The 26,096-nt window shown below is 36.6% G+C and overlaps 1 protein-coding gene across 3 annotated transcripts in view; it reads left to right on the top strand.

Annotated features, from left to right (window-relative positions):
• The window catches only part of FSTL5 (follistatin like 5), an 875,401-nt gene that overhangs the window by 691,711 nt on the left and 157,594 nt on the right, over nt 1–26,096 (top strand). For all 3 annotated transcript variants that reach the window (XM_070385610.1, XM_070385609.1, XM_070385608.1), the window contains exons 8-9: nt 20,300–20,461; nt 25,384–25,518. In XM_070385610.1, coding sequence (XP_070241711.1) covers nt 20,300–20,461; nt 25,384–25,518 — 297 coding nt within the window. The remainder of the gene's footprint in view (nt 1–20,299; nt 20,462–25,383; nt 25,519–26,096) is intronic.

The following is a 26,096-nucleotide window of genomic DNA, read 5'->3' as shown; positions in this document are numbered from 1 at the left end:
CTGCAGTGATTTTGGAGCCCCCCAAAATAAAGTCTTTCAGTGTTTCCATTGTTTCCCCATCTATTTGCCATGAAGTGATGGGACCAGGTGCCATGATCTTAGTTTTCTCAATGTTGAGCTTTAAGCCAACATTTTTACTCTCCTGTCTCACTTTTATCAAGAGGCTCTTTAGTTCTTCACTTTCTGCCATAAGGGTGGTGTCATCTGCATATCTGAGGTTACTGATATTTTTCCTGGCAATCTTGATACCAGCTTGTGCCTCATCCAGCCCAGCATTTCTCATGATGTACTCTGCATATAAGTTCATATAGGGAACTCCAGTTTCATATAAAAAACAAATATATTTTATATATTATGCAAATATTTATATACATAAATTAGTTTATAATACAATCCCTGAGCAAAGTTACTTAACATTTTCAAATTTTATCACTTCTGTTGAAAAGGTTTTCACCAACTCTTGCACTAACAATGTTATCATGAATCCATTTCTCCATCTTCAAAGGCGTTTTGTATTTTAAAACATCACACACTAGTTATAATGTTCACTTTTGAAATGAAGAAATAGGCACCAAAAGGGCTGGACTACCTCTCTCAAAATCACAAAGCTAGTTAGTTCCAGGTTGTGATCTAAAATCTGCCTCTTAAGTAATCCTGTTTGGTGTAAGATGTTTTATTTTTTATAGTTTTACCATATTCTTCAAATTTTAAAACTTCTTACATAAATGATGGAAGAATATAAGGCTAGCTGGAATAATAGCTATAAGAAAAGTTATGAACAAAACCTTCCAAAATCATTTATATATATTTTTGCCATGCATTTTAATTATATTGAATGACATGCATTTTGCTTATCTTTTTAAGGTCTCAAATGCAATTTTTTTTTTTTTTTTTTTTTGCTTCCCAGCCATACACAAACACACATACAAAGTGCTTTTTTGCCAGGAATGCATGTACTTAATGGTTCTATGACTAACGGGATATAAATGTAATTGGGGAAATGGTTAGAAAATGTAACTTGGTCTGCTTGGACTTTTTTATTTTTTTAGAGACACCTTTGAAAAAAATCTTTCAGTATATTGTATTATGTAGAAGTTTGTTTTTCATCTTGAACATTAAGCAAGTTGGCAAAATGTGTGTCTTGCTTTCATTTTCCTTTCTCTAGTTTTGGCAGATATAGATCAAATATAATTTTCACTCCTATTGAACCCATACATGGATTTAGGCTACTTTTAAATTAGATCTCCAAGCAGTACAATCAATTTGTGTTGGTATTGACTAGTGAAATTATAGTCTTCCCAGGCAGTGCTAGTGGTAAAGACTTCACCTGCCAACGCAGGAGTCATAAGAGACATGGGTTGGATCTCTGGGTCAGGAAGATCTCCTGGAGGAAGAGGAAATGGCACCCTAGAATCCCATGGACAGAGTGGCCTGGGGGGCTATAGTCCATGGAGTCATAAAAAGTCAGACACCACTGAACATCTGAGCCACAGTGAAATTATAGGTCTTTGCCATTTCTCCTAAAAAGCCTCAGTGATTCTATTTATAAAGAGATTAAAAAAAACAAATTTTTCTGGAAAGGAAAATTGTGGTTTAAGACACAACATTTTCCTGATGACCTGAGTGTAGCAAGGGGTTGTGAACTCACCATACATTGTTTCCTTTAATCCATTTAATCCTAGAAAGGATTTCAAATTTTAAAAATGGGGAAATTGAGACTTAGAGAAATTGAATATATTGCTCCTTAGAACAGAGTAAGTGCTAGAAGCACATTCAAATTTTAGGTTGGATGCGTTATAATAATATATTCATTGTACAGTCAGTATTTACTTTGAGATCTCTTGACAAACTTTAAACTGCATATGTATTATATAAAAGTAAATAACATTTAAGAAAGAAAAAAACAGCATCTATCATGTGTAACTATTAAATTCATTCTTTCATTAATTCTTATTTTTTCATAGATTTAGAAAAATATCATCTTACATATTATCTTGAATACTTTAATTTTCTTTTGTGCTTCAGAGACCATTTCTGAAAATGGTCGCTTTTGAGACTTTGAAATTGGGGATTAAAAGGGCCACTATTAATTTTAAGGATTGATAGATTAGATCTGAGTTAATTAAGCTAGGACAAACTGCTGCCCCTTTCAAAATGGCTTAAATAGTTGTGATCTATTACAATACTATGGGAAAATGGGAAGATCTAACAATTAAAAAAAATAGAAAAACTTATGAACACAAGTGTGTTACTGTTAATTTATATTTTGCTTCCAACTTTTGTTGCATACTCTACACTTTTATGAAGGCTGTAGTAATGTGATCAGAGAGTTTTGTAATATTGACAAGAGGCAGTGTGAAAGTCATGAATATAAAAAGATTGCTTTGGGACAAAGTTAAAGAGAAATTGATGGCTTTAATAATGTCAGAGACAAAAGGCATTGGACAAGCTCAGTAGCATTTAAAATATTTATTAAACCTGGTCTGTAATTTTTCATAGGAAAGTTGCTTTAATGACAAAGGAAGTCATAATACAAACAGAGCAATCCAGATGCCACTGTGAATCTGTACTACTTCAGAGACATTTATATTCTTACCCTTAAGCTTTCTTACAAGCCTTTCTAGCAGTGCAGCTGTATGAATAATTTGTGGAAGAGCAGTGATAGAATCCTTCCAAAGAATAGAGGATAATGGCATCAAGAAAAGGAAAAAAGATATCCAGCGATTATTTGTTTACATCCCTGTGACCTGACAATTCACCTTAAATTCACTTTTGTTTTCAGTTAGAATGCAGTCAGGGTATTGGGTCAGTGATTTCTGTCCCCTAACTATAAAATCTGACTTCCAAAATACCTACAATGTGCCATAATTTTTGACAATAGTGCAGCAGCTGCTAAAGGAAGATCACAGAATGAAAAGTTAAGGATGACATAAAGGTAGAGCTCAGTGTTACCAAGGTATATAAATTTTCCATTAGGTCATTTCTATTATTAGATTACGGCTTCCTTGGTGGCTCAGTGGTAAAGAATCCACCTGCCAATGCAAAAGATCCGTGTTTGATCCCTGGGTGGGAAAGAATCCCTGGAGCAGGAAATGGCAATCCACACCAGTATTCTTGCCTGGAGAATTCCATGGACAGAGGAGCCTGGCAGGCCTCAAGTCCATGGTGTTGCAAAAATTTGGCATGACTAAGCGACTGAGCACACATTCATTATTAGGTTAGAAAGATTGTTAATTAAAAGGATTCTATTAGATATTTCCAAATATTGAGTAAAATGCTGATTTATTCTCATCCAATAAAGTTACTATGGTTTTTGAGAAATATATTCATAGGCCTTTATTACCCAGTTTTAAGCCTGTTATTATTATCACTAAATACTTCATGGTTTTGAGCATCAGTTCAGTTCAGTTCAGAAGCTCAGTCATGTCCGACTCTTTGCGACCCCATGAATCGCAGCACGCCAGGCCTCCCTGTCCATTACCAACTCCCGGAGTTCACCCAGACTCACGTCCATCGAGTCGGTGATGCCATCCAGCCATCTCATCCTCTGTCGTCCCCTTCTCCTCCTGCTGCCAATCCCTGCCAGCATCAGAGTCTTTTCCAATGAGTCAACTCTTCCCATGAGGTGGCCAAAGTACTGGAGTTTCAGCTTTAGCATCATTCCTTCCAAAGAGATTCCAGGGCTGATCTCCTTCAGAATGGATTAGTTGGATCTCCTTGCAGTCCAAGGGACTCTCAAGAGTCTTCTCCAACACCACAGTTCAAAAGCATCAGTTCTTCGGTGCTCAGCTTTCTTCACAGTCCAACTCTCACATCCATACATGACCACTGGAAAAACCATAGCCTTGACTAGACAGACCTTTGTTGGAAAAGTAATGTCTCTGCTTTTCAATGTGCTATCTAGGTTGGTCATAACTTTCCTTCCAAGGAGTAAGCGTCTTTTAATTTCATGGCTGCAATCACCATCTGCAGTGATTTTGGAGCCCCAAAAATAAAGTCTGACACTGTTTCCACTGTTTCCCCATCTATTTCCCATGAAGTGATGGGACCAGATGCCATGATCTTTGTTTTCTGAATGTTGAGTTTTAAGCCAACTTTTTCACTCTCTTCTTTCACCTTCATCTAGAGGCTTTTGAGTTCCTCTTCACTTTCTGCCATAAGGTGGTGTCATCTGCATATCTGAGGTTATTGATATTTCTCCCGGCAATCTTGATTCCAGCTTGTGCTTCTTCCAGCCCAGCATTTCTCATGATGTACTCTGCATAATAAGCAGGGTGACAATATACAGCCTTGATGTGCTCCTTTTCCTATTTGGTACCAGTCTGTTGTTCCATGTCCAGTTCTAACTGTTGCTTCCTGACCTGCATACAAATTTGTCAAGAGGCAGGTCAGGTGGTCTGGTATTCCCATCTCTTTCAAAATTTTCCACAGTTTATTGTGATCCACACAGTCAAAGGCTTTGGCATAGTCAATAAAGCAGAAATAGATTTTTTGGAAATCTCTTGCTTTTTCAGTGATCCAGAGGATGTTGGCAATTTGGTCTCTGGTTCCTCTGCCTTTTCTAAAACCAGCTTGAACATCTGGAAGTTCACGGTTCATGTATTGCTGAAGCCTGGCTTGGAGAATTTTGAGCATTACTTTACTAGCATGTGAGATGAGTGCAATTGTGCGGTAGTTTGAGCATTCTTTGGCATTGCCTTTCTTTGGGATTGGAATGAAAACTGACCTTTTCCAGTCCTGTGGCCACTGCTGAGTTTTCCAAATTTGCTGGCATATTGAGTACAGCACTTTCACAGCATCATCTTTCAGAATTTGAAATAGCTCAACTGGAATTCCATCACCTCCACTAGCTTTGTTCCTAGTGATGCTTTCTAAGGCCCACTTGACTTCACATTCCAGGATATCTGGCTCTAGGTCAGTGATCACACCATCGTGATTATCTGGGTTGTGAAGATCTTGATATATCCTTTTATAACTGATTCTAGAAATTTCCAGAATTGTAACTATACTAATAATAGTTTATTATCTTCAACTCATTTTTTTTTACTTTTAATTTAATACTTTTCTAGTATCAGAGGTCCATTTCCATTTCTAATTTCTATAACTAGCTAAAAATAGCCTTATCTATGTTTTCTTAGAGTTACTAGTCCTCCATATATATAAAGCATCCAATTTTTTTTTTTTTTACCATTTATGCCCTTATAATTGTTAGATAAATATTAGTTTAGTTTAGTCACAAAGTGATACTATTTGTTTTAACTGGGTGATTAAAGAAATAGTTCACTTTCCTTGAGAGATTACATCTATTTGAAGTGAGTTAGTAATACCTCTCTAAAAATACTATAAATGAACTGATGATTTATTTGACTTTGGCATTTAAAAACACAATTTTTTAGGGATCTCAAGTATACCTTATGTATGACTATATGATGTCTAAATCATAATTTCTATTTAGATTACCAGTACTCACATTCCAGTAGATACTTCTCTGGGGCCAGTATCCAGTAGATACTTCACATTTATTTTGTGATCAGTACCAGATAAGATAATTTAGGCCAATTATTTCCCATAGTCTCTTAGGCTAATTTCCAATTGTGGTCTCAGCAGTCACTCAACATGTTTATATGTAAAACTGAACATGTGAGAATGACACCTAGAACTACATGCTACACCAGAAGTTGTTAATAAATATTTCTCAATTATAATCTTAAGACAATAAAATCAGATTTTATACTTAAAATTTTTTCATAAACAAAATTCAAATATTTAGGTCTTCTTACATACCTTCCATTTTAAATGACAGAAACTTAGCTATATTTATAGGATAAAGCTGAATAATACATAAACTTAATGTGTTTGTATGCACATACCTATAATATTAATAAATATTGATATTTAATGTTAATATTATTTGATAATTCTATATTGATATTATTTGACAGCACAATTATTGATATTATGATAGTACTAAATTCAACCATTTAAAATGCTGAGATATTTTTGTAAGACATCCGATATTGTTAGGAACTTTTCAGTGAATAGACAGCTTTAAAATTACCCTTTGTTTAGATTATGAGGCAGTTGATTTAAGGCCAATGTAGGAACCCACTGGTCCCCTAGGTTTCTTTTTAGGTGCACTGGCCAGAGAAAGGAAAAACAAGTTCATAGAGTGCACTTCCTATGTAAAACTGACTGTAACAAATGGCTTGAAATGCTCTCTGGAGGATTATTGACTTTTTAATTCAGGCTGAAATCAATCCTCATTTATATTTCATAATGTGTATCCTGAGAAAAATAACCTACTATTACTGTGTAGCTTGTCACCGAGGTTAAATAGTTGTTATGCCAATCACTAATCCTTCAAGTTTATGTGAGACATTTTTCAGACCATCACTTGATCAGTTCAGTTCAGTTCATTTCAGTCGCTCGTTGTGTCCCATTCTGTGACCCCATGGACTGTAGCACGCCAGGCCTCCCTGTCCATCACCAACTCCCGGAGCTTGCTCAAACTCATGTCCATCAGGTCGGTGATGCCTTCCAATTATTTCATTCTCTGTCATCCCCTTCTCTTCCCACCTTCAATCTTTCCCAGCATCAGGGTCTTTTCCAATGAGTCAGTTCTTTGCATCAGGTGGCCAAGTATTGGAGTTTCAGCTTCAGCATCAGGCCTTCAAATGAGTATTCAAGACTCATTTCCTTTAGGATTGACTGGTTGGATCTCCTTGCTTTCCAAGGGACTCTCAAGACTCTTCCCCAACACCACAGTTCAAAAGCATCAATTCTTCAGTGCTCAGCTTCCTTTATAGTCCAACTCTCACATCCATACATGACTAATGAAAAAACCATAGCTTTGACTAGATGGACCTTTGTTGGCAAAATAATATATCCGCTTTTTAACATGCTGTCTAGATTGGTCATAGCTTTTCCTCCAAGGAACAAGCATCTTTTAATTTCATGGCTGCAGCAGTCACCATTTGCAGTGATTTTGGAGAGCCCCAAAATAAAGTCTCTAAGTGTTTAAATTGTTTCCCCATCTATTTGCCATGAAGTGATGGGACTGGATGCCATGATCTTAATTTTCTGAATGTTGAGTTTTAGGCAAACTCTTTCACTTTCATCAAGAAAGTGAAAGTGAAGTCACTCAGTCGTGTCTGACTCTGGACTGTAGCCTACCAGGCTCCTCCGTCCATGGGATTCTTCAGGCAAGGATACTGGAGTGGGTTGCCATTTCCTTCTCCAGGGGATCTTCCCAACCCAGGGATCTAACCCGGGTTTCCCACATTGGAGGCAGATACTTTAACCTCTGAGCCACCAGAGAAGCCCAAGCTCTTTAATTCTTCTTCATTTCTGCCAAAAGGGTGGTGTCATCTGCATATCTGAGGTTATTGATATGTCTCCTGGCAATCCTGATTCCAGTTTGTGCTTCACCTAGCCTGGCATTTTGTATGATGTACTCTGCATATAAGTTAAATAATCAGGGTGTCAATATACAACCTTGATATACTCCTTTCCCAATTTGGAACCAGTCTGTTTTTCCATGTCTAGCTATAACTGTGCTTCTTGACCTGCATACAGATTTCTGAAGAGGTAGGTCAGGTGGCCTGGCATTCTCATCTCTTTAAGAATTTTCCACAGGAGAAGGAGGACTGCAGTGGCTGCTTTAGCCTGAGGAACATCATTAGTAATGGTGGCAGGACCAGCTTCCAAGGATTAATGGAGGAAAGGGAGGTGAAGAAATTAATATTCAGAGAAGTAAAGGACCTGTGTCAAAGTCACAGTGTTAATTCTGCATATAGGGAATATCATATATCTCCTTCTCTGTTTGACTTTTTTCACTCAGTATGAAAACATCAGTATTTACATTTTGACAGTATAGCACAAGAGATAAGACTAAATTCTATAGTCACACTGTCTGAGTGCATTTGCTGATTCCACCAATTACTATTTAAGTAAACTTAGGTGAATGAGCCATTTTGATCAATACAAGATAGCGGAGTAGAAGAAGTGTGTGCTCATCTTCTCCTGCAAAAACTCCAAAATTACAACACATTGCTGAAAAATCATTGACAGGAGAATTTTGGATCCCACCAGAAAAAGATACCCCATGTCCAAGGGCAAAGGAGAAGCCCAAGCAAGATGGTAGGAGGGGCAAAATCACATTTAGAATCAAACTCCATATCTGCCAGAGATACTTGGAGGGCTCAAACAAACCTTGTGCACACCAGGAGACCCTACAGAGTCTGATCCAGAACTGCCTTTGAGTGTTTGAGTGTCTCCTGTGGAGGTACGGGTCACCAGTGGCCTGCCACAGGGGCAGAGGTTCTGGGTACACCAGATCTGAATGTGGCATAAACCCTCTTGGAGGTGGTCGCCATTAACCCCACCATAGAACGTCCAGAACTTACAGAGGACTGGGGACACAGACTCTTGGAGGGCACAAACAAAACCTTGTGTGAACCAGGACCCAGGAGAAAGGAGAAGTGACCCCACAAGAGACTGACCCAGACTTGCCTGTGAGTGTCCAGGAGTCTCTGGTGGAGGAGTGGGTCTGTGGTGGCCTGCTGCAGGGTTGGGGGCACTGAATGAGGCAGTGCATGCATAGGACCTTTTGAAAGAGGTATGTTCATAACTTCCACCATAGTTTGGCTTCAGGTCAAACAACAGGGAGGAACCACAGCCTGTCCCATAAACAGAAAACTGGATTAAAGATTTACTGAGCATGGCCCCGCCCATCAAAACAAGACCCAGTTTCCTTCTCAGTCAGTCTCTCTCTTCAGGATGCTTCCATAAGCCTCTTATCCTCATCCATCAGAGGGCAGACAAAAGGAAAACGACTTGGATCAGTTCAGTTCAGTCGCTCAGTCGTGTCCGACTCTTTGCTATCCCATGAATCACAGCATGCCAGGCCTCCCTGTCCATCACCAACTCCTGGAGTTCACCCAGACTCACGTCCATCGAGTCAGTGATGCCATCCAGCCATCTCATCCTCTGTCGTCCCCTTCTCCTCCTGCCCCCAATCCCTCCCAGCATCAGAGGCTTTTCCAATGAGTCAACTCTTTGCATGAAGTGGCCAAAGTACTGGAGTTTCAGCTTTAGCATCATTCCTTCCAAAGAAATCCCAGGGCTGATCTCCTTCAGAATGGACTAGTTGGATCTCCTTGCAGTCCAAGGGACTCTCAAGAGTCTTCTCCAACACCACAGTTCAAAAGCATCAATTCTTCAGCACTCAGCCTTCTTCACAGTCCAACTCTCACATCCATACATGTCCACAGGAAAAACCATAGCCTTGACTAGAAGGACCTTTGTTGGCAAAGTAATGTTTCTGCTTTTGAATATGCTATCTAGGTTGGTCATAACTTTCCTTCCAAGGAGTAAGCGTCTTTTATTTCATGGCTGCAGTCACCATCTGCAGTGATTTTGGAGCCCAAAAAAATAAAGTCTGACACTGTTTCCACTGTTTCCCCATCTATTTCCCATGAAGTGGTGGGACCGGATGCCATGATCTTTGTTTTCTGAATGTTGAGCTTTAACCCAACTTTTTCACTCTCCACTTTCACTTTCATCAAGAGGCTCTTTAGTTCCTCTTCACTTTCTGCCATAAGGGTGATGTCATCTGCATATCTGAGGTTATTGATATTTCTCCCGGCAATCTTGATTCCGGCTTGTGTTTCTTCCAGGCCAGAGTTTCTCATGATGTACTCTGCATATAAGTTAAATAAGCACTTGGATACCAGTACACTAAATGAGAAACATGTTATATGAGTAAATCATCAATATGACAAAGAATTATTGTTGACTGATTCTCTTTCAGTTCACATACATGTGTATCAATAACGTAGAAATAGCTAAGAATGCAAAGGAAAACTAAACATATTATTTGAAAAATTCTCCTTTGGGAAGTATCAGAGGCATATAGGTGACACATATAATATCTGTATATTCTAACACGAATGATGTTGTACCTTGTTATCATTCAGTTGATTGGTTTCTCCCTTTCAAACTAATTTTCAAATATGTTTAGATTGTTTCAAGTTTTTACTATTCCAAAGAATGTTGCAAAAAATATTAAGCCTTGCCTTGACTATATTGTGACAAGATATACTTTCTCTTATTAAATACTAGTTGAAAGTAGTTATCCATTTTGACTTTCTATATACATCTTTTTTAAAAACATAGTTCATTTCCTAACTCCCCTGTTGTTAAGTGATTAGAGATTATGTCAGTTTTGAAAGTGTCTTTTTACTCCACATTTTATGATGATATAGGTTTGCTAGCAGCATATTAAAATATCTCGTTAAAAAATTATTTGTTTTAAGCTCCAGTAAAATAAAATGCTACAAAAACTACTCAGTGCTACATATTTCAAGAGCCTAAACATATGTTGTATGTCACCAGCAAAGTAGGCATAGAAGTATTATGAGAATTGTTTTTGAAATTGCATTTGCTATTTAATTCTTATTTTTATTTTATTAAAGGATAGTTTATTTAGAGTGTTTCAGGTGTACAGTAAAATGATTAGAGTATATATATATATAAAAAAAAAATATATATGGTTGTATATATTTATATATATATTATATGGGTTTGTGTGGGTATACATACTCTTTTTCAGATTCCTTTCCACTATAGGTTATTGTAAGACATTGAATATAGATCCCTGTGCTATACTGATGGTCCTTGTTTGTTATATATTTTATATATAATAATGTATATATGCTAATCCCAAATTCATAATTTACCCCTTTCCTCCCTTTCCCTGTTGTTGGTTACCAATGTATTTGCTATTTTAAAATAAGTTATGTAAGTAATCATCAAGGGAACAAAAATCAAAATTGTTTTACTTCCTATCATTGTTTTCCATGCGTTTTTGTGTGGGTGTATTGTGAAATGTTGGAGAAGGCAATGGCATCCCACTCCAGTACTCTTGCCTGGAAAATCCCATGGATGGAGGAGCCCGGTAAGCTGTAGTCCATGGGGTCGCTCAGAGTCGGAGAGGACTGAGTGACTTCACTTTCACTTTTCACCTTCATGCATTGGAGAAAGAAATGGCAACCCACTCCAGTATTCTTGCCTGGAGAATCCCAGGGACGGGGGAGCCTGGTGGGCTGCCGTCTATGGGGTCGCACAGAGTCAGACACGACTGAAGCGACTTAGCAGCAGCAGCAGCAGCATTGTGAAATATGTAGCAGAATTCTGGTGCTCACAGCTTTGTTCTTGTTCAGTCACTAAGTTGTGTCTGACTCTTTGCGAACCCATGGATTGCAGCATGCCAAGCTTCCCTGTCTTTCACTATCTCCCTGAGTTTGCTCAAACTCATGTCTATTAAGTCAGTGATGCCATCCAACCATCTCATCCTCTGTCATCCCCTTCTCCTTCTGCCATCAATCTTTCCCAGCATCAGGGTCTTTTCCAGTGAGTCAGCTCGTCACATCAGGTGGCCAAAAGTATTGAAGCTTCAGCTTCAGCATCCATCCTTCTAGTGAATATTCAGGGTTGATTTCCTTTAGGGTTGACTGGTTTGATCTCCTTGCAGTCCAACGGACTCTCAGGAGTCTTCTCCAGCACTACAGTTCTAAGGCATCCATTCTTCAGCACTCAGCCTTTTTTATGGATGGTCTAACTAATCACATTCATGCATGACTACTGGAAAAACCACAGCTTTGACTTGGTGGACCTTTGTTCACAAAGTGATGCCTCTACTTTGGAATACATTGTCTAGGTTTGTCACAAGTTTTTCTTCCAAGGAGCAAGTGTCTTTTAATATCATGGTTGCAGTCACTGTCCACAGTGATTTTGGAGCCCAGGAAAATGAAATCTGTTACTTTTTCCACTTTTTCCCCATCTATTTGCCATGAAGTGATGGGATCAGATGCCGTGATCTTAGTTTTCTGAATGTGGAGTTTTAAGTCAGCTTTTTCACTCTCCTCTTTCACCTTCATCAAGAGGCTATTTTTCCACATCTGAGACTATGAAAGCCAATACACAAAGTCAAATCCTAGATGATTATTGAGTCTTTGAGGAGCGTTCTTTAGCCCCCTTTTTCTGTCTCTGCATTACAGTTGACATGAGTATGGTTTATGATGTCTAGAGTATCTATAACCAAGAATGGAAACTAAGGGATGATAGGGAGATAGGCATGTTTATAGTTCTGATCTGATGACTTCAACCAGGCTACTGGTTTTATAATTCCAGTAGATTTGAAAGGTTTACATCTGTTCATTAGTCAGTCAGATTGTACAATGGCTCCTCCAATCATTTTCTGTCCATGGTCCCTTTGCTAAGATAGATCCTGCAGAGTCTTTGAGAGCTAGACTCTTTCCTTTTTTGCCAAACCATGTTCTTACTAAGGTAAATGCAGGGTACATGTACTCTCATGGTCATTCTAAACAGAAAATGCCAGCCTGAGTGCGAAAAAGGGACAAGTATGATAAAACTATACTGCACACCCTGTGGACCACTTTTCCATACTCTATGGTTCTTTCATCACTCAGCTATGTATGAGGATACCATAATTAAATAAGGCAAAACCCCACTGCCAAATAATTATATATCTGTATGTATATAATGGAGAAGGCAATGGCACACCACTCCAGTACTCTTGCCTAGAAAATCCCGCGGATGGAGGAGCCTGGTAGGCTGCAGTCCAGGGGGTTGCTAAGAGTTGGAAAAGACTGAGCAACTTCACTTTCACTTTTCACTTTCATGCATTGGAGAAGGAAATGGCAATCCACTCCAGTGTTCTTGCCTGGAGAATCCCAGGGACGGGGGAGCCTGGTGGGAGGCCATCTATGGGGTCACACAGAGTCAGACACGACTGAAGCGACTTAGCAGCAGCAGCAGTACTATATATATATAATCATATATATGTAACATAAATAGCATTATATATTATATATAGCATAAACAATGTAATATATATCGTTTGTAATATATAAAACCTTTAATTATTATTTCATTTGGTTTTCAAAACCTGTATAGTATGATACAATATCCGTTTTCAATATAGGAGAGCAAAGGCTTAAAAAGGTTTAAAAATGTGCTCAAGATCACATAACTATTGAATAACAGAGTAAGGGTTCACGCTCATTTGTCACAGTCTAAATGTCATTGAATGTCACCAAATAAAGCAGTGCTTTCATTATCATAGAAGTTTCTAAATATGAAATCCGTATTTCACTTGAGACTTTCATAAAAAATAAATGCTCATCTTAAATATTAAGTATTATAAAAGATTTCGCCTCCAACATTTAGAAAATCCACCTATCTAGAACAGCTCTTTTTCAGTATGAATACATTTAATATTTATATTAGAGATAATATATTTGTTTTTCTTGAAAAGAACAAATGCTTTTAGATATTGGAATTAAAGTGTCTAAATCACTTGCCCTAATGTACTTACATTCTCATCCAACTCTCAAAATATGTTACATGATCATTTGAGAATTGTATAGTTAATAATTAATCATTGTATAATTCCTGAACCCTTCCACAAAGTGTAATCAATATACATATGTTTATTGAATGAACGCAGAATTTCTCTCACAGGATCGTTGGTGGCAAATTGAGTAACTGACTCTCAGAACAGATGTGTATGAAATACATCTAACTGCCCACAATATAACTCAAATTGAAGAAGCACTCATTGAAACAGTACATGATATTCCAGTCTTACGTTTCTGCTATAAATACCTCCCTCACAAATACATCCACTTGTCCTTTTGTTATATTCCTAAAAAACACTTCAAAATCCTGTTCAAACACTCTCTTAACGTTTGCTGTGTCCATCACTCCTTTCATTATGTACGCATCACATCCTCATCATCTCAGCTGCAGGACAAAAACATTGTGTTAAAGTTATTTGCTCCTTGGCTTCCATTATTGAATGGTATACACATGAGAGTAAGGAGACTTGTCTTCCCACATCAATATATCACTTTACAATTTGTCACAGATATTAGGTAACATATCTATGACCAGTTAATAGAGTAAATAAAATAATTCAGGTAAGAGGCACAATATTTAAAGATTCCTATACAAATGAATTTACCTTACTGAGGCATGGGGAGGCAAAGGAGCAAAGAACTTCTCATGACTGAAATTGACATAATGAAAACTGCTGCTGCTAAGTCGCTTCAGTCGTGTCCGACTCTGTGCGACCCCATAGACGGCAGCCCATCAGGCTCCACTGTCCCTGGGATTCTCCAGGCAAGAACAAGAGGACAGAAAATAGGTTTTATTTCTCCATTAATTAGTTCTTATCTCATTTTTCTTAACATTTTTCCAAATAACATTTTAAAATTTTCTTGCAAGGGGCATGGACATTCATTAGGTAAGTTTATATATATATATATATATATATATATATATATATGTTTGTTGGTTTATGAATGTAAAAGTCGCTCAGTTATGTCCGACTCTTTGCAACCACATGGACTGTAGCCTGCCAGGTTCCTCTGTCCATGGAATTCTCCAGGCCGAAATTCTAGAGTGGATAGCTGTTTCCTTCTCCAGGGGACTTCCCAACCCAGGGATCAAACCCAGGTCTTCTGCATTGTAGGTGGTTTCTTCACCATCTAAGCCACCAGGGAAGCCAAAGAATACTGGAATGGGTAGCTTTTCCCTTCCCCAGCAGATTTTCCTGACCCAGGAATCAAACTGGGGTCTCCTGCCTTGCAGGCAGATTCTTTACCAGCTGAGCTTCCAGGGAATATCAAGTATTATAAAAGAAGGGAAGCTCTGTTCCTTTATGACACTGTATTATTCCAGGTACTTTGAATGTTTGTTGCTCATATTTACAAATATAAATAACTTGTGTCATGCAAACTTACTGCTGCTGCTGCTGCTGCTAAGTCATTTCAGTCGTGTCTGACTCTGTGTGACCCGACAGACGGTAGCCCATCAGGCTCCCTCGTCCCTGGGATTCTCCAGGCAAGAACACTGGGGTGGGTTGCCATTTCCTTCTCCAATGCATGACAGTGAAAAGTGAAAGTGAAAGTGTACTTATTCTACAATTCATCCATGGATTATTTTGTATTTTACTTTACTTAATCATATCATCTATCAAGGTTGGCTGTATATTTTAAGACATCCTTTATTTTAAAAAGTAAAATACTTGCTCATTTCTGTGTGCTAAAAGTAAATGACTTTTCTGTAGCTGTTGAGATATATGGTTTTTCTCCTTTAACCTATATATGTTGTAAATTATATTGAGTGATTTTTGAATATCTTTAGCAAAACAAATATTTTATGGTCTAATATCATTTTGGGAACCCACTCCAGTACTGCTTGGAAAATCCTATGGACAGAGGAGCCTGGTGGGCTACCTTCCATGGGTTACAAAGAGTTGGACATGACTGAACAGCTAACACTTTCATTATCGTTTTATATTCTGCTAGATTTTGTTTGTTAATATATTTGAAAACTTTTAAAGTCTATTTTCATGAATGAAATTGACCAGTAGTTACTCTTTTTTTTAGCAATGTCCTTGCTTAATTTTGGTATTAAGTTTATATTGCTCTCAACTTTGAGGAATTTTATCTATTTATCTATGAGCACATACTAAATTACCTAATGCTTAGTGGCTTTAAACAGCAAACCTGTATCATCTTCTCAACATAATAATAATTCTAAACTATAATAAAGAGATAAAAGATAGTAAGTAGAGAAATGACATTTAAAAATATTGAGAAAAGCTTAGCTATTTGGCCCTGGTATGAAGTATTTCTGAGGTGCAGTCAACATTTTGGCCAGGGCTGCAGTGATCTAAAACCTTGCTAGAAGAATTTACTTTCGGGATGGCTCCTTCATATGAATATTGTTTCCTTGCTGCTATTGACATGGGAACTTTCTCTGTCACTTGACTTATAAGCACTTCTATAAGGCTTTCCTTTCTTATCAAAGTAAATTTCATGTAACATTGAATCATTTTGAAGTGAACAGTTCTGTGGTTTATAGTACATTTAAAATGTTGTGCAACCATCACACCATCTACTCCCCAGACATTTTCATCATCCCTCAGATAATCCTGATATCCACCAAGCAGTTGTTTTACATTTCTCCCTCCCCTCAACCCCTATAAACCACTAATCTGCTTTTAATCCTGATGGATTTACCCATTCTGGATTTTTCATAGAAATGGGCTCATACAGTATGTGGACTTATGAGTGACACTTCTTTCACTTAATGTAATATCTTAGCATGTTAAAATAGTAGCATATATCAGTACTTCTTTCTTTTCATCATCAAATAATATTTTATTGTATGGATAAACCAAATTTTATTTTCTATTTATGAGTTGATACTTGTATCATTTCCACCTTTTGCTTGTCATTTACATTATGATATTATATATGTATGTCTATATATATATTTTTTCTTTACTATTATCTGTTGAAGAACACTTAGATTCTTTCCATACTTAAGCTACTGTGAATAATGTTGCTATGAACATGGGCAAGATGTTCATACATATAGCTATCTCTTTGAGATAATAAAGTTTCCTTTTTCTTTGATTATATATCCTGAAGTGGGACTTCCAGATCATTATAGATATATGTATATGCCTCCCAGGAAGTGCTAGTGGTAAAGAACCCACTGGCCAATGAAGGAGACTTAAGAGATGTGGGTTTGATCTCTGGGTTGGGAATTGAAGATCCCCCAGAGAGGGGCATGGTAACCCCCTCCAGTAGTCTTGCCTGGAAAATCCCATGGACAGAGAAGGAAGGTGGGCTACAATCCATAGGGTTTCAAAGAGTCGAACACAACTGAAGCAAATTAGCACAGTATATATTTATATATATATACATACAAATATGTATAAAAAGTTTTGGCATAGGAAATTCTGACAACACAAAATTTGGAACATACTTATTTTTAATACTCATCAGATTTTCTTGTTTTCTTTCTTTCTTATTGGCTAAATTCAGTGGCTATTACAGACTATGTTCAGCCAGGTTGGTTAAGGGCAACATGAAATGTGGAGAGGGTTGGTCCAGGTATTAGAGCTCCATGACTTTTATCTCAAACTCTAGGCTACAATAAGCTGTGTGACCTGGATATGTCATTAACCTCACTGTGAATCATCTTCCCAGCAACATGACTATAAAGTGTTCAGCATTATTTATAGAGTCAATGAATATGTTATAATTTTCACTCTTAAGGTACTGCTGTGAAAGCTGCACCAGAGGAATTAATACATATAACAGGGGAGATATTATTAAATCTCATTTTCCTGGTGAGAATATCGAGGTTAAAGTTCAGAAGGAATCTTTATCAATTAAGGCTTATTTAAGCAGAAAGGGGGGATTTATTCACTTCTTTACACATATATTTATAATTTCTTGAGAAATTTTCATACTAGTTTCCCAGTGGCATCACCAGTTTGCTTTCCTACCAACAATGTACATGAGATCCCTTTTCTCCACGTCCTCAACAGCATGTTATCTGTTCAGTTCAGTTCAGTCGCTCAGTCATGTCTGATTCTTTGTGACCCCATGGACTGCAGTATGCCAGGCTTCCCTGTTTTCATCAGCAACTCCCAGAGCTTACTCATACTAAGTCCATTGAGTCGTTAAAGCCATCCAGCCATCTCATTCTCTGTCGTCCCCTTCTCCTCCTGCCTTCCATCTTTCACAGCATCAGAGTCCTTTCCAGTGAGTCAGTTCTTCCCATCAGTACTGGAGCTTCAGCTTCAGTATCAGTCCTTCAAATTAATATTCAGGACTGATTTCCTTTAGGATGGGCTTGTTGGATCTCCTTGCAGTCCAAGGGACTCTCAAGAGTCTTCTCCAACACCACAGTTCAAAAGTATCAATTCTTCAACGGTCAGCTTTCTTTATAGTCTAACTTTCACATCCATACATGACTACTGGAAAAACCATAGTCTTGACTAGACGGATCTTTGTTGGCAAAGTAATGTCTCTGCTTTTTAATGTGCTGTCTAGGTTGGTCATAGCTTTTCTTCCAAGTAGCAAGTGTCTTTTAATTTCATGGCTGCAGTCACCATCTGCTGTGATTTTCACTTCAGTTCAGTTCAGTTCACTTGCTCAGTCGTGTCTGACTCTTTGAGACCCCATGGGCTGCAGCACACCAGGCCTCCATGTCCATCACATATATTGGTGAAATTTGTTTCTAAATATTATATTTTTAGTGTGTACCATAAGTAGAATTATCCTAAATTCTTTTCTTTAACTTTTGTATTAATTTATTTTTAATTGGAGGATAATTGTCTTACAATATTGTGTTGGTTTCTGCTGTACAGCAACATGATTCAGCCATAGGTATACATATGTCCACTCCTTCTGGAACCCTCTTTCAACCTTCCACCACATCCCACCCTTCTACGTTGTCACAGAGCACCAGGTTTGAGTTCACTGCGTAACAGAGATAATTTCCACTGGCTATCTGTTTTATATGCGGTATTTTATGTGTTTCAGTGCTACTCTCTCAGTTTGTCCCACCCTCTATTTTCTCCACTGTGTGCACAAGTCAGTTCTCTATATCTCGATTTCCACTGCTGCTCTGTAAAGAGCCATTGGTATTATCTTTCTAGATCGCATATGTATGCATTAATATATGATACTTGTTTTTCCTCTTTCTAACTTACTTAGCTCTGTATAACAGGCTCTAGCTTTATCCACTTCATTAGAACAGACTCAAATATTTTCCTTTTTATGGGCAAGTAATATTCCATTGTATATGTGTTCCACAACTTTTTTAGCCATTCATCTGCTGATGGACATCTAGGTGGCTTCCATGTCCTAGCTATTGTAAATAGTGCTGCTTTCAACATTGGGGTGCCTGTGTCTTTTCCAATTATGTTTTCCTCAGAGTATATGCCCAGTAGTGAGATTGTTGAGTCATATGGTAGTATTATGCCTAGTGTTTTAAGGAATCCTCATACTGTTGTCCATAGTGGCTGTATCAATTTACATTCCCACTAACAGTACAATAGAATTCCCTTTTCTCCACACTCTCTCCAGCACTTATTGTTTGTAGATTCTTTGATAATGGCCATTCTGACTAGTGTGAGTTGATCCCTTATTGTAGTTATGATTTCCATTTCTCTAATAATAAGCAATATTGAGCATCTTTTCATGTGTTTGTTGGGCATCTGTATGTTTTCTTTGGAGAAATATCTATTTAGATCTGCCTACTTTTTGATTGGTTTGTTTGTTTGTTTTGGTATTGAGGTACATGAACTACTTGTATATTTTAAAGATTAATTCTTTGTCATTTGTTTCATTCACTTTTATTTTCTCCCATTCCGAGAGTTGTCTTTTAAACCTGTTTGTAGTTTTCTTTGCTGTGCAAGGCTTTTAACTTTAATTAGGTCCCATTTATTTACTTTGGTTATATTTCTGTTATTCTAGGAGGTGAATCATAAAGGATCTTCCAGTGGTTTATGTCAAAGAGAGTTCAGCCTATGTTTTCCTCTAAGAGTTTTATAGCTTCTGGTCTTACATTTAGGTCTTCATTCTGAGTTAATCTTTGTGTATGGTGTTAGAAAGTATTCTATTTTCATTTTTTGCATGTATTAATAACTGTCTAGTTTTCCCAGTACCACTTACTGAGGAGGCTGTCTTTTCTCCATTGTATATTGCCTCCTTTGTCAAATATAAAGTGCTCATAGGTGCTTGGGTTTATCTCTGGGCTTTCTATCTTGTTCCATTGATCTGTATTTCAGTTTTTGTGCCAGTACCATACTGTCTTGATGACTATAACTTTGTAGTATAGTCTGAAGTCAGGAAGCTTATTTCCTCCAGCCCCACTCTTCTTTCTCAAGATTTTTTTTGCCATTTGGAGTCTTATGTACCGTAAGTGGAATTGTTATTGTAATTTTTTTTAAATGCTATAGCAAGGAAAAGCTTTTCCTTTTCTCCCATTTAAGTATTTATTCATTTATTTATATAACTGAATTCTTAAAGTCTTATTTTTATACTCCTTCATAACTGGTAATTATCTTAATGCTCAAATTATTTTGTATTTGGTAAATGAAAGCCCCTTTAAACTAGTTTTGTATTTTTTGATATGTTTTTCTCATTCCTTAAGGGCCTCTTTAGTTATTGAAACAAGATATCCTGGGCTTACCTTGTATTTCACCTGGTACAGTCTCAGAATAGCTTTTGTCCAGGGACCACTGGCATATGTTAGTGGATACTAAATTACTTAGATTTGCAAACTGAGACCTTGTAGAAATGCATAACATCATGAACATATACAATTGCTATTTTTCTTTGTTTCAGAAAATCAAGTGGCATAAATGGATACTAATCATTTTCTTTTCTGTTTCTAATTTTAGTTCCTCCAGTAATCCGGGTGTATCCAGAGAGTCAAGCCCGAGAACCTGGAGTTACTGCAAGTCTCAGGTGCCATGCAGAAGGCATACCAAATCCTCAGCTTAGCTGGCTGAAGAATGGAATTGATATTACACCAAAACTGTCCAAGCAACTCACACTTCAAGGTGCTTTTTACTTGCATTTTTTCTCTTAATAACAATGCAGAAATTTCATACTAAAATTTATAACACATTTTACATTCTTTGAAAAAAAGAGAAAGTGATACTTGGTGACAATGTATGCAATGAATATGAAAAAAAGTTATGTTAGTACCTAAGACATTATATTTGAAACAATACTTTAATACTTTTAATGTTTTAAATAATAGTCTTGTCATAATGATTAGTTATGTCATTATTTTTATAAGTAAAATATTGTTTTTCTTCTAAAACTTATCCTCTGAATTACAGCAGATATGCTGAACAGAATAATTGAATTCCTTCATTAAATACATTTCTGAAGAGACAATTTATATGTTTAAATCATACATTAAAATATGTTTTACAGAATATGTCAATAATATAGAAATTCTTTAGGAAATATTTTACAGCACACTTTCCAAATGAACAAAGGAAAAAAAAATGAAAATATTGCTAAATATGTTTCACATTTGTGTTGTTTTAAAGTGATGAAGTTCTTGCATTCTAATATATAAATATTCTACATGTTCTAATAATCTAATATGCAGTTGTGATTAGTCATTATACAGATTATACCAACCACACATGTATGGTATTAAAAACAGATAATCTTTATCATATCAAATAATCAAAATAATGCAAAATTAATTGCATATAGTTTGATTATCATAGTAAGTAATAAAATTTACAGATCTTATTTCCAATGTCAAGAGTGGTCCAGGGACAGTCATTTTACTGGAATATCTGTTACGTGGCATTACATTCCTTATTCCATGCCTTTAAATTCCTTCTATTCATACTGTTAGAAATGAATATATTTTCCTTATTTCTATATGAGTATACTGCTGCTGCTGCTGCTGCTAAGTCGCTTCAGTCATGTCCGACTCCATGCGACCCCATAGACAGCAGCCCACCAGGCTCCCCTGTCCCTGGGATTCTCCAGGCAAGAACACTGGACGGGGACTACCATTCAATTTATTAGCATACATTTTTAAATAAATCTTTTAAAAACATTTACTTATCTATTTCTGAAAATCAAGAATGACATATAAGAGTATTTTTGATCTTTCAAAGCTGAATCCTAACAATGTTATGTTAATATAATTAGGCAAAATAAATTTACATGTTTCCTTCTCTGATTGTGTCTTAGTGTCTATTATCTGAGAAGAAGATTGATCTGATTAACAGAAATCAAATTGAGTAAAAGTCTAATTAGCTTCTGATTTTGCAATCTCTTGCCCACTTGATAGCAGCAAACCGTATTCTATAAACATAATATAGCCTTGTTTTAGAAATGTGTGGGTGTTGTGTGTGTTGAGTCACTTCAGTTGTCTCTGACTCTCTATGACCCTATGGACTATAGTCTACCAGGCACCTCTGTCCATGGGATTCTCCAGGCAAGAATACCAGAGTGGGTTGCCATTTTCTCCTCCAGGGGATTTTCCTAACCCAGGGATCCAACCCATGTCTCTAATGTCTTCTGCATTGGCAAGCAGGTTCTTTAACACTAGGACCACTTGGGATGCCCTTTATAAGAGAAGGAAAATTTGGGAAGTTAGTTACAATCTTCACTCAACTTTGAAAGAATGAGGACATTTGTAAAACAGCTATTATCATTTTTTTTAAATAAAAGAAATTAGGTTAAGTTTTAAGAGGCTATGACAAGTAATAAAAGTTGATTTGGGAGCATAGCCTAAGAGAAAAATCTGGCGCACAGGAGTGTGAATTTCCGTGTGGCTTTGTGTATGTTAACACGTTAACAAATTCTATAGTTATTTAATTATCTGTTTATTCATAAGATGCTTATTTGTCACTTCTATATGAACTCTAAGTCTAGGCACTAACTGAATAACTATGCAAATGGATGGGATGTTATGAGAAGTAAAATTCTAGAAAAGAAGAAATATTCTATTGGCAGGCAAATCAAGAGAATATCAGAAGGAGACTAATAATTAGCAAAGAGATGAGAACAAATGATATTACAGAAGGAAAGAAAAGAAAGCCAAAACTGGGAAAGAGTTCATCAATACTATATGCACAGTCAAGGAAGATTATTAAAATATATTCATGGGTTAGTGATTAGTTTGTCCCTGTGACATTTAAAAAATCAGTTTGCTGTGTCCTTAGAAATGAAAGATAGGAATAAAAATATCTTTCAAAATTTTGAAAGATGGAAAAATAAAAGATAGTAGCTTCTGGTGAAAAGGTTTAGGACTGGTGAAGTTATTTCTTACTTCTTGGACAGTTTATTTTGTTTTGAAAGATACAGGTAAAGAGAAAGATATGTGGACAATGGAGCAGGTGAAAGATGGACAAATTGTCGTGGAAATCAACAAGAAAGAAGGAGGGGATCATCTTAGAATGAAGCAGAGAAAGTTTCCTTTGAGAATTAAATAAAAATTAAGATGTTGATGAAAACAGGAAGTTTGGATTAATTTCTTTATTTTTTATCTTTTATTGAAATAAAGTTAACCTAAAAATTTGTGTAAATTTAAGGTGTACAGCGTGATGAACTTTTTAAACTTATATACTGTAAAATTATTTGAGTTCACTTTCTAATCATGTGTATGTATTTAATGGTTTAAAAAAGAAGACCACCTGCTTAGATTAAGAAGTTATTATTTGCTGGAAAACATTAAACAAAGAAAAAAGATTTGAAATAAAAGTGAAGTAGGGTATGAAATGCATCTAACTGTAAAGGTCGAGTAACATTCTGTAAACTGAATATTGTGAATTTGAAATTTTGTAAATTTCCTTATGTAATAGTCTAGTAATATATTTAAAAAGTGGGTGCAGGGGATGTCATCTTGTTCTAATTCTGAAACCAGATGTGTTAGGATGATAAATGAACCAGGAAATTGGTAGCTCTGGCTATAGAATAGAAAATATCTAGAAATGCTAGATAATTTCTAGATATTAGAAAATCCCTCTAGAAAAGAGGGAAAGACAAGCATATAAGTTAGAAAAACATATAAGAATTTTGGGAAGAGAGAATTTGAAGAATAAATTAACTTAAGGGTTTCAAAAGTTCTAGAGAATTCACATTGTTAAGTGTGTGGTCTTTGGAGAGGGTCAAGTTTCACACACAAAAAGAAGCTGATCTGGGCTAAAATATTGATACTTTGTTTCTTCCCCATCATTTAGAGCATGGGTTTACAAATGAAGGACCCCAGACCAAATCTGGAAAACTGCCTATTTTTTGTAAATAAAGCAATATTTTTGCTTGTTTTCTGTTTTTGTTTTTAGTTCAGAGCCACACACATTTTTAAAAATATTGTCTTTGGCTGTTGTCATGCTGCTATGGCAGAGGTGAGTAGTTGGCACAGAGACTGTGTAGCCCACAAAGTTTAATATATTTACCATCTGGCCTTTTGGAGAAAAGCAAAAACAAACACAAAAACCTGCCAACTGCTTTGGAGAAGTGATTCTCAACAAATGATGGAATGGAAGTGTGCAGTGATATTTGTAAGAGAAAGAGGTTTGAGTGATTTCAGTGATTAGCCTTCCCCAAACACTCACTGCCTCTCCATATCCCCATAGGGATGACATTTAAGCTCTTTTCCCATTGGTTTTTTACCTTCTTTCCCCAAATAGCCACTCTGATTATTTGATCCCCATCTCTATCAGGAAGAATCATGCTCCTTTTTACTGCAGACAGAACATGGTGTCCCCGTGATTGAATAACATGGAATATATACATAAACACACATACACACACACACACACACACAAAAAAAGAAAGTAAAAGAAAATATGCAAACCTAAACAAATGAGTAAAACATTAAAACTTAAGCCATAATAGAAATCCAGCCCTTATATTGAGGGAAGTAAATTGTGTAAGATCATTCTAGGAGCTTAAGATTCCTCATCTGATAATTAGTTATTATCCGGAACTATGAAGGGATAATGTATGTAAAAGCTTCCCAGATGGCTCAGTGGTAAAGAATCCACCTTCCAACACAGGAGATGAGGGTCCAATCCCTGGGTAGATGCCATAGAGAAGGAAATGGAAATCCACTCCAGTATTCTTGCCTGGAAAATCCCATGGACAGAAGAGCCTGCATGCTGCAGTCCATGGGGTTGCAAAGAGTTGGACAAGATTGAGCAACTGAGCATGCACGCATGTGTAAAAGTACTTCATGGTCTGCCAATGTATAGTAAGTGGGTAATTATACCCTTGTTTACATTTTGAGGAATGCAATTTATTATTCGGAGATTAGCTTCAAATATTCTTTTACCAAGATTTAAAAGTTGGGTTAATCAATCCCTTAACCCTTTGGTTGACAATGATGATATCAATTCCATATGATAATATTGCTTAGATTAGGTATATTTTTCTTGAAAACAACTGAGAATCTTGCAAAGGAATTACGATATATTTTCTTTCTGTCCTCCATACTTAATGATTCCTAATGTATAATGCAGACACAATAATATGCTTGCTCAATGGAATGGCATTATACTTATATGATGTAGCTCACTTAATTCCTTTATGACATGTATTTTCACATGTATTCTCTGTGAATGAACCATATTGGTATTAATTAAAACTGTTGTAAAAGCTGAAGACAAAGTGGATCCTGAATATTAAAAATGAATACAGAAATGAAATTATAGCTATCAACATGTAACACTTCTTATGCAAGGTAGGGAGTATGAAGTGAATATAAAATATACTGTGTGTGCTTTTGATAAGTAGCATTGGGATATCTGTAATAGAATGACAGCACAATTTATGAAACACTTGAATGCATTAGAAATAACTTAGCATGTCTCCAAAGCATGGAAGTAGGAAGGAAAACAGTTTAATTAGGACAAGCTAAGTGAACTATTTGACTGTGTAATCAGAAATGACTGTACCAAAGCTGAAATTGTAGCTTACAAGTTGCATTTGCCTCTGTTTCCAGCAAATGGCAGTGAGGTTCATATTAGCAATGTGCGCTATGAAGATACAGGAGCATACACTTGTATCGCAAAAAATGAAGCAGGAGTGGATGAAGACATCTCTTCTCTTTTTGTGGAAGATTCTGCTAGAAAGACCCGTATGTATTGAATACACACACACACACACACACACACACACACACGGTAAAAAAATCTGCTTGCAATGAAGGAAACCCAGGTTAAATCCCTGGGCTGGGAAGATCCCCTGGAGAAGGGAATGGCAAGCCATTCCAGTATTCTTGCCTGGAGAATCCCATGGGCAGAAGAGGCTGGTGAGTTATAATCCATGGGGTCGCAAAGAGTCAGACACGACTGAGTGATTAACACATACATACACACACATCACACTCAACTTTAAAACTAAGCTTTTTTCAGAAACAGCAGCATCAGAAAATGCTAAGCAAATGATCAATTAATTAAAAAATAAACAAACGAAAGTAGTTTTCATATATAGCAAGGATAGAATTCTTGAAATATTAAAAGTAGATTGAAAGATTAAGTGCAAGATTGTGAAATGTTCAATATGACATGAAAATGATTTTGTTTCTTTGGCAGATGTATATAAGCTATTTTGAGTCCTATCTTCCCATGTGCTTATACAGGAAATTAAATCCTTTGCAAATTCCCTCTCCTCAATGATTTGGGATTCTTGGTCCCACAGTACAGCCAAGGGGTA

Source organism: Bos mutus, chromosome 17 (assembly GCF_027580195.1).
Source record: "Bos mutus isolate GX-2022 chromosome 17, NWIPB_WYAK_1.1, whole genome shotgun sequence".
Classification (NCBI taxonomy): domain Eukaryota; kingdom Metazoa; phylum Chordata; class Mammalia; order Artiodactyla; family Bovidae; genus Bos; species Bos mutus.
This window is presented reverse-complemented; position numbering and strand designations above follow the sequence as displayed.